Below are 9,479 nucleotides of genomic sequence, written 5' to 3'. Positions count from 1 at the left end.
GGAACTTGGTTAAAGCTTGAGAAGTACATGGCTTGCTAAGAATCTTGAGAAAATTACTCTAGAGAAGCTATAGGATTTTTTTTTTTGAGATGGAGTCTCGCTCTGTCGCCCAGGCTGGAGTGCAGTGGCGCAATCTCGGCTCACTGCAAGCTCCGCCTCCTGGGTTCAAGCCATTCTCCTGCCTCAGCCTCTCCGAGTAGCTGGGACTACAGGCGCCCGCCACCACGCCCGGCTAATTTTTTGTATTTTTAGTAGAGACGGGGTTTCACTGTGTTAGCCAGGATGGTCTCGATCTCCTGACCTCGTGATCTGCCCGCCTCGGCCTCCCAAAGTGCTGGGATTACAGGCATGAGCCACCGCGCCCGGCCGTGGTCTGCAGTTTTAGGCACTGTGGCACTAGGTTGGATACCAAGTGCTTAATATCTAGAAGCTACTGGAAACAGCATATCAAAATAGGCCTTCTGGAGTGGGGTGAGCATAGCCACTAAGCACCCCCCACCACCACTACCCCCCATTACCTCGAAGGCCAGACGAGTCAGCTCTTCCAGGCTCCTGCCCCCATCCAGAGCTGCTAGTGCAAGGGCCACATCTCGGAAGTCCACCAAACCCTTGGTATCCTGGTGTGAAAAAGAAACCAGGGCAATGCGGGGACCCTGCACCTCCCTTCCTGCTCTTTGGATTTTGACTCCTCCCTCTTCTCAGCAAATAATGGGGGTGATCCCTGTGACTGCTCCCCTCAGAACTGTGAGCCCCAAACTCTTTAGGATCCCTGGAATTTCTCTCAGGTCATAGGCTTTCTCAAGCTATACCAGGTCACCTGGTGACAAAGCCCTGCCATAAAGGGATCTCCTAGGAATGTAAGGGAATCCCTCAGGAATGCTGAAGCTACTATGAAGTTTCTGACCTGCCAGCGGAGGGCAGTCCTGGTCCCCAGGCTAGACAAACTGGTTCTCTCTGACTCAGCCTATGTAGAAGAACGGGTCCAACAGATTGAAAGGGGGCCATAGGCATAATTTCTTATGAAATACACAAGGAGGATGCCTGCTGTACCAGCTCCATGGGAGACCATGGCATTTGAATTTTTGTTTCTGCTCTGCCACAGGCCAAGTGGGGGAAGCTCTTTTCAGGGACAGTCCGCCTCAATCTAAGGAATCCAGACACCTGGTCACTCTGTCCCTTCAGAGGATGTTGAGGGTCACATTCTGCATCTCAGATCAAAAAGCTCCTTGGGACCACTGTTGGTTGTTCATAAGCATTAAGAATCTTTTAGGACTTTTGTAAGTTGACCGGGGAACTTGGTTAAAGCTTGAGAAGTACATGGCTTGCTAAGAATCTTGAGAAAATTACTCTAGAGAAGCTATAGGATTTTTTTTTTTGAGACGGAGTCTCGCTCTGTCGCCCAGGCTGGAGTGCAGTGGCGCAATCTCGGCTCACTGCAAGCTCTGCCTCCCGGGTTCACGCCATTCTCCTGCCTCAGCCTCTCCGAGTAGCTGGGACTACAGGCGCCCGCCACCACACCCGGCTAATTTTTTGTATTTTTAGTAGAGACGGGGTTTCACTGTGTTAGCCAGGATGGTCTCGATCTCCTGACCTCGTGATCTGCCCGCCTCGGCCTCCCAAAGTGCTGGGATTCCCCACCTCTGCCACTCTCTAAAGTGGTTTCAGAAATTTATAGTCCTCACTGATTATTTCTCCCTTGTTCCTCCTCATAATGATGATAACATTGCTTTTCAATGCACTGGATGCTTGATTAAAAAATGAATTTTCAGTGGATCTCAGGGGATGGCCATCTAACAACAGCTGTGAGAACATCCACTGAGGACTCCAAACTGTGAGTGACTGATACGGCCACTAGGAACATGTCAGCCTGGAGGGAAGCCTGGGTTCTGCTCTCTTCTTTGTTCCAGCTCCTTTACCTGCTGGAAGTAGCCAAAGGCACCAGCCACCGTCTGAGGATCAGAGAGCTGTAGCTGCCTGGCAAACTCTTCCTGGCTGATCATTCGACTCCGGCCTGGCTCTGCCCCAGCGTCCACATAGCCAGGTGACAGCCTACAATGGAATTGTTGAAGGCAAAGAGCTGTCTCAGTTTCCTTCTGGACACACCATCAGCAGGACTTCGGCCCCAGTACCAAGAGTTCTACCAGTAAAGCTTCAGCTGCTGTTTTTCTAAGATGTACTGACTCACAGTCCCTTGAGAGCCCTTCTTACTTTTTTCTTTTTTTTTTTTTTTTGACAGAGTCTTGCACTGCCACCCAGGCTGGAGTGCAGTGACACGATCTTGGCTCACTGCAACCTCCACCTCCCAGGTTCAAGCAATTCTCCTGCCTCAGCCTCCCAAGTAGTGGGGATTATAGGCATGCGCCACCAAACCCGGCGAATTTTGTATTTTTAGCACAGATGGGGTTTTGCCATGTTGGTCAGGCTGGTCTTGAACTCCTGACCTCAGGTGATCCACCCGCCTCGGCCTCCCAAAGTGCTGGGATTACAGGCATGAGCCACCACACCCGGCCCCTTCTTACTTTTTTCACCTGTGTTATTACATATCCTTCCATTTGTTCCCTGCTTCCTTTTATTCACTCCATTATCTTTCTTCCCAGTTTTTTTCATTTTTAAGATTTCCTTCTTCCTTCTCATTTCTCCCCTTCTTATTCTCTCGCTCTCTCTCTCTCTTTCTCTCTCTGTGACACTGCTCACACCCTCATTTTCAAGACCACTTACCCAGCCTTCCGAAGCACTTTTCCCAGTTCCCAGAGCTGTGGCTCCAACGCCACCTTCAGCCGGCCCACCACAATCACAGGTAAGCTCCCTACAAACTCACATTCGGTGGCTGGAATGCCCAGAGCCCTACAGGATGAAGAGGGATGGGATGGAGGGGAAGGAAGCAGAAGAAACTTCTGAGGGTTGGTTCCTGACCCTGGCCCGCTGACTGGAGTAGATCAGGCCCCTTTAAATCTCCCCGCCTCTATCTCAGCTGTTCAAGAGCCCTTCCCACTGCCTGCTCCTCGATCTTTGCCTGAAAACCTCGTCCCCTCCACCCCCCTGTGGTTCCTTTGCCCTGTGCAACTGCTCCAGGAAATAGTTTGTGGGGCACTCACTGTGCCATGACCCTCTGAACATTGTTGGCATAGAGGGTGGGGTCCCTGCTCTCCTCAGGGCTGGGGTGATACACAGGAAGGAACTGAAACACAGACACACACAATTCTTATCAGAACCTCAAAGTGAGGTATGACCACTCCCACCCTCTTTTCCCAAGGTTTCAGGAGTCTGAGATGTACATTCTCCCACCGCACCCACGGGAGCCATACCTCCACATCCACAACGCTGCAGGGCTGAGAGGCTGTGAGCCAGAGGACTTTGAGTCTAAGAGAAGAGAGATTTCGATACTCACCAATCTCTAACTATGGGCTCCTTCCCCGGCTCCCACACCCCACTCCCCTTCCCCAACCCAGGTGGGGAGTGGGAAAAGTTCTGCCCATTGATATAGGGACAGACTCCTAGCCATACAGTCAGGTGGGTGAATATGCAGTTGGGAGACACAAGGAAGGGCCAGAAACGCGGTAGGGAAAGAGAGCAGAGCTGCATGGATGTGCCAGAGGAAGAACTGTAGGCAAGAGGAGGTTTGAGTAATGGAAGAAAAAGGCAAGAGGCATGCCTGATGGTGATGGTTCTCAGGAAGGGATAATTGAGGGAGAAAATCACAGAAACATGGGAAAATAAATGCAAAGGAGCCATAATCACAGCAGGAACAATTTAGGTGGGATAGCTAATCTAAGCACAGCCAGATTATATGGGGACATCAGGGGGAAAGTGGTGTCTCCTCTAGAGTTCTCTCAGTCCTCAGATGAAGAAGGGCCATTCACCTTGTCTGGAGATTGGAAGATGGGCCAGGAATTCTCTGATGGACCCTGCTCCCCACCCTCACCCCAGGAATACCAGAACTCACACTCCAGGACCCCTCCATGCCCAGCTGGTGGTGTCCTATGGGAGAAACACAGGTGAGGGCATAAGAGCATTACTTTTCCCCCCTGGAACTGGCCAATCACCTTTGAACAGAGGGCCTGATCCCACCTCTGGTCACACCCCGCAGTGCACATCCCATCATAGCACCAACAGTTTTCACTTATTTCCATTTGGGGTGGATTTGTGCTCCCCCTTTCCACTCTTTCTTGGACTAAGACTCACCAGACTGTTGGGGTAGCGGATGAGGACAGGCTGCACAGGCACCCCTGCGATGAAGGCTCCTAAATCCCATTTCCACCCCCCACCCCCACAAGGCAGAGGTTAGTACACAGAAGTAGCTAGAGGGCACGAGGTATGGCAGTCAAATGAGATATGGCTTTGCTCCACTCATTGATACTTTTCTCTCTGACTCCTCGACTTGTCAGCATTAGCTAGGAGGTTCCCGGTCTCCCTTCCTCTCCCATCCCTCCCACCCTTCTACTTCTTGGGTTATTTCAGAGTCCCTCCCCAAATCTGGAACTTCCTTTTCCTACAGCTCACCACCCACTATCATTTTATTCACCTGGTTTGAACTTAAGCAAAGCCTTCTTGTTGGAACAGGTGCCCTCAGGAAAGAACAGCACCTGGGGGAAAAAAGAGTGGAATGAGGTGAAGAAGGCTGAAGAAGGCTGTGGAAAGAGGAAAGGGAAGCCTCTTCAGGCGCACATGGGAAGTGAGAAGATGGTCTTGAGACCCTTACCCACCTGCGGCCACTTGCCTCCTGAGGTGGCCCGCCTTCGGACCTCCTCCACCACTCTGCGTCGAGAAGCCGGGTCATGCCGGGATACTAGGATGGCTTGGTTGAATCGAAGAAGGGCTGGGGTTGGGAAGGATACAAAGAGGAATCACTTCATTCCAACCCAGGGGCAGTAACACCTGCAGCCTCCACTTCCTCAACAGCATGAGCAGTTTCTGTTATCTCTTTTGTTGTTGTTGTTGTTGTTTGAGACAGAGTTTTGCTCTTGTTGCCCAGGCTGGAGTGCAATGGCTGGATCTCAGCTCACCGCAACCTCCACCTCCTGGGTTCAAGCGATTCTCCTGCCTCAGCCTCTCCAGTAGCTGGGATTACAGGCATGGACCACCACGCCCGGCTAATTTTTTTTTCTTTTAAGCCCAGCTAATTTTTTTGTATTTTTAGTAGAGACAGGGTTTCTCCATATTGGTCAGGCTGGTCTTGAATTCCCGACCTCAGGTGATCCACCTGCCTTGGCCTCCCAACGTGCTGGGATTATAGGCGTGAGCCACCGTGCCTGGCCTGTTATCTCTTTGCCCTGGGACAATCCCTTTATAGTAGTTGTCCTTTTAGAGAACTGACCAGAACTGCCTCCAACACCTTCTCTCTGTCCCAGCCCTCAGAATCTAAGACTGGTTGACTAATGGTGTTAATTTATATTTCACTTGCCAACAGTCCCTCCCCACTTTGAGGCCAATTCTCTCCAGTGTCTCCATTCCTGACTTTTTTTGCCTAGAGTTGTCACCCTGCCCTTCACCCGCTTTGAACTCTCTCACCTCCAATGACAGGAACGGAAAGGTTCTCAGCTCGGGACACAACTTTGGGCAGGTCACAGGGCAGCAGAACAATGGGGTCAAAGAAAGTGGAGTGTGGGGCAGCAACAAGGACAGGGGCTTGAAGGCGAGAGGCTCGCTGGCCACGAACACGAATCCGGAGGAAGCCCAGCAGGAAAAACAGCAGGCGGCTCAGGCCTAGCACCCCGTTGTGGCACACAGTCCTGCCAGGGCAAGGCTGGGTATCAGCGGAAGCAGTGGTTCTAACTCTCACCCGCCCCTAGGTTCAGACACCGGGAAAGTAGGGCACCCCTCTTTTACCCTTAAATAGGATGTGACCAGGGGCCAAGGTCTCTGGCCACTTTAGGACCTATCAGGGCACATTACTTAGAGGTGAGGTCTGGGAACCACTTCTGAGCTTGGCTGACTCATCTCATCTACCCAAGCTAGACAGAATAGTTTCAGAATGCTCCCTTTTCTTCTTCTCAAAGAGGGGGCCGAATAGACAGCAGGGAAGAGAAGTAGGGTCTCTGGGGGCTGATCCCTCACTTACTTCCTCCATCCTGTAATTGGCTCCTGAAGCTGCTCCTCACTAAGACCGGCCACTTGCAGCCAGGCAAAGGGCCAGAGGAGAAAGAGGACGATAAAGGCCAGAAGCACTCGGATGGGGGCCAGCAATGCCCCCAGGAGGCAGAACTGCAAAGGGTGGGAGAGAATGCCACTTTAGAGCTTGGATATGCTCCCTCCACAGCATCCCTGTCCCACAAAGGATAGACCCAGGAGCAGACAGCCATCATCCCTTGCATGTGACAGGTGGTGTGGGAACAGGAGAGGGGACTGGGACCCAAGGTGGGATGAAGATACCAATGAGGGTAAGAGGATAAAAGATTAATGGCATCAAGGGCCTTCTTTTCCTGTCTTTCAGTTGGTCTCTACCCCATTTATAAAACCGAAAGTCATAATAAGCATCTAGCACTTGGAGGATTTAATAAGAATGCATGCGAAAGTGCAGGGTGCTGTGCTTGATGTACAGTAGGTTAGAGATAGGTCCTCCTCCCCCACATCTTATTCCATAAATAGCTCCTATGCCCAACAGAAACCAGGTGCACAGATCTTTCCACGTTGGGCCTAGGAGGCAGAGGGTTGTAAACAGCGAGAGGTCCAGTTTTCACGCCCGAGGTCAGTTTCTAACACTGCTCAACAGCAATCCTATAGTACTGGGGGATACGGGAGACAAGAGCTCGGCCTCACTCCGCATGGGAGAGAGGTTGCCAGGAGCCAGGGTGACTCCATAGGCTGCCTTGGGGAAGAAGCAGGTAAACAAACCTAGCCCCTGAAGCCTGCCTCCGGGGAGGTGATGACAGCAGAAACATTGGACACTCCCTCCCCACACCATCTCCCAGTTTCCCTAGGCTGGCGCGGCCCTCCACTTCCTGTAGCTAACCTCCCTCTCAGCCTCCCTGCCCCCACCGGGAGGTGCTGCAGTGCGGGCTGGAGTGGGGTTGGAGGGAGTGGGAAGAGGGAGTGTAGGAAGGGCACAGGGTCGCAGGCTCCCGGCCCAGAAACGTCTTCCCTCTAAGTCATGCCTCGGAGGAATACTCGGCACGCCCCCGCCCCCACCACCGGCTTCCCGTAGCCTCTAACTCCATCCTAGCCACCAGGCTCTGCAGAATGTAATCCGCATTCCCCAGCGTCCTTCATCTCTCCAACCCCAGGGTCCCCTGCAGCCCTCCATCCCCACCTACTCAGTTCTTCCACACCTGCGAGCTTGTCTATCGCCCAAGCCCGCAGCGTCCTCTCCAGGACTCCTTGCCCACCCGCGGCCGCCCGCACGTGCGCACCCCCGGACTCCCGCTCCGCAAGCCTCTCAGCCATCTCCTTCTCATGGATCCCCAAGCCCACCTTTGCCAGGGTCAAATGGCCCCATTTTCCTATCCCCACGGGTCCCTCCGACGCCCGCTCCCCACACGTTACCTTAACCCTCTGGAGGCGAGAGAGATGTAACTCATGCACGAAGGGGTTGGGGGATGCTGGGGGTCCGGGGGTGGGATCGAGGGGGGCCCAGTCCCCCGGACTTCCCTGGCTCATGGCGGGAGAAGGTGGGAAGGAGGGCACCCCGGCCCCGGCCCCGGCCACCACTTTGCAGAGCAGCTGCTGCTGCAGCAGCGGCGGCGGCGGCGCTCTGGCCCGGGCCCCGCCCGGTGCAGGCGGCCGAGGGGCGGGGAGCAGGCGGTGCAGCCCAGCCCGCCCGCGTTGTCAGGGCGCCGCCCGGGGGCGGAGCTTCCAGCGCCCTGGCGCCCCTGCTCCTCCGCGCCCGCTGCGGCGCCTGCAGCCCCTCGGGCCATTGTTCCGCGGCTGCAAGGGCTGGAGCAGGCTGCCCCAGGCTTCTGCCCCTCTGTCGTTCCTCTCTGAAGACCTGGCCTCCGCCTCGGAGCGGGCGTGGGTCCGGGAGCTGGGCGCTGAGCTCATAGCGCCCTCGGTCCCCGCCCGGGCGTCGAGGTCACCCAGCGAGCCCAGATCGGGGTCAGGCTCTTGGGTTGGTAGGCAGGGAGGGACAGGTGGGCCGGATGCAGAGGCCGGCAGCTCGCGGGTGAGGCGGCGCCCCGCCCTCCCTATGGGCTCCTTGGCCCAGTCTGCGCCTCTTTGCAGGCGGACCACCTTTCCTTCCCGGTCCGGGGGGCGCCATCGCGCGGGGATTTGGGGCACTTGCGTCCTCTGGCGGCTGCCTGGCGCGCCGCAACTCTCCACCTCCGCGTCCTGCCTCTGCTAGGCAGGGCCGCCTTTACTGGTGTGAGGGTTGCTTGAAACCTTGAGGCGCCAGGAATCCCTAGTACACTGACGCATGTGCTTCCCATGAGCCCGACAAGGTCTGGCAGGGGAGAGGCAGTGGTTCCTGATCTCTGTCTCTCTCTGGGTGAACGCAGAGGACACAGTGGTAATTCCCCTCACCCACATGCTCCAAGCTACCCTAGAAAACAAACTGTTTAGCCTCAGGCCATCGTTTGAGATCAGGGACCAGGGAATTAGGTGGACTCTGAGATCCATTGCCATGACAAAGGGGGTAAGAGTCTCATTGCTTGAGCAAAGAATATGCCATAAGTTCACCTTGTTTTATGTCTTCTGCCCAGTGCCTGGCAGTTAGGGAAGCTGAAGGAAGAAAGTGAAAGAAAAAGAGACCTCTCATAACCAAGAGTGTTTGCCGCCACTGGCTTCTCCTTTAAACCAAACTCCAAATTAATCTGCTCCAGGAAATTTTCTGAGCTCAGGCTGAGAGGGTTGAAGGCTCATGCATCCTACTGAGACCAAGGAACTGCACTGGGATATTTTTGTATATAACACAGAGGTCCCAACACAAATACATCATTTCTAAATTTTATTTTTGTATAGGTAGGGTCTCGCTATATTGCCCAGGCTGGTCTTGAACTCCTAGCCTCAAGTGATCCTCCCACCTCGGCCTTCCAAACCGTTGGGACTACAGGTAGTGAGCCACCGTGTACAGCTCAAACCTTTTTTTTTTTTTTTTTAAGCAGATGATGGCTGGGCACCGTGGCTCACGCTTGTAATCCCAGCACTTTGGGAGGCCGAGGCGAGCGGATCACGAGGTTAGGAGATCGAGACCACGGTGAAACCCCGTCTCTACTAAAAATATAAAAAAAAATAGCTGGGCGTGGTGGCAGGCGCCTGTAATCCCAGCTACTCGGAGAGGCTGAGGCAGGAGAATGGCGTGAACCCGGGAGGCAGAGCCTGCAGTGAGCTGAGATCGCGCCACTGCACTCCAGCACTCCAACCTGGGTGACAGAGCGAGACTCTGTCTCAAAAAAAAATAAAAAAAGCAGATGATTTCAGCTTTCTCACCAGAACCGAGAAAGTACAACTGCATGTATTAGTCTCCCTTGCCTTGCCTTTGGGGAAGAGTTTTGTGTGTGTGTGTATGCGTGTGTGTGTCTTTTGTTGTTGTTGTTTTGGGATGGGAC

The 9,479-nt window shown here is 54.0% G+C and overlaps 1 protein-coding gene across 1 annotated transcript in view; it reads right to left on the bottom strand.

Moving 5' to 3' along the window:
- The window catches only part of LPCAT4 (lysophosphatidylcholine acyltransferase 4), a 9,013-nt gene extending 1,313 nt beyond the window's left edge, over positions 1-7,700 (bottom strand). Inside the window, exons 1-12 of the mRNA XM_032175185.2 lie at positions 7,480-7,700; positions 6,059-6,201; positions 5,509-5,729; positions 4,704-4,816; positions 4,523-4,583; positions 4,183-4,241; positions 3,944-3,978; positions 3,306-3,360; positions 3,096-3,178; positions 2,719-2,844; positions 1,917-2,049; positions 519-617 (exon numbers count right to left, since the gene is read on the bottom strand). Of these exons, the coding sequence (XP_032031076.1) occupies positions 519-617; positions 1,917-2,049; positions 2,719-2,844; positions 3,096-3,178; positions 3,306-3,360; positions 3,944-3,978; positions 4,183-4,241; positions 4,523-4,583; positions 4,704-4,816; positions 5,509-5,729; positions 6,059-6,201; positions 7,480-7,593 (1,242 nt within the window). The 5' untranslated portion in view covers positions 7,594-7,700. The remainder of the gene's footprint in view (positions 1-518; positions 618-1,916; positions 2,050-2,718; positions 2,845-3,095; positions 3,179-3,305; positions 3,361-3,943; positions 3,979-4,182; positions 4,242-4,522; positions 4,584-4,703; positions 4,817-5,508; positions 5,730-6,058; positions 6,202-7,479) is intronic.
- Positions 7,701-9,479: the final 1,779 nt, after the last annotated feature.

Source organism: Hylobates moloch, unplaced genomic scaffold (assembly GCF_009828535.3).
Source record: "Hylobates moloch isolate HMO894 unplaced genomic scaffold, HMol_V3 SCAFFOLD_14, whole genome shotgun sequence".
NCBI classification, from domain to species: domain Eukaryota; kingdom Metazoa; phylum Chordata; class Mammalia; order Primates; family Hylobatidae; genus Hylobates; species Hylobates moloch.
Note: the sequence above shows the minus strand (reverse complement) of the source record. Positions and strands in the feature narration are given on the sequence as shown.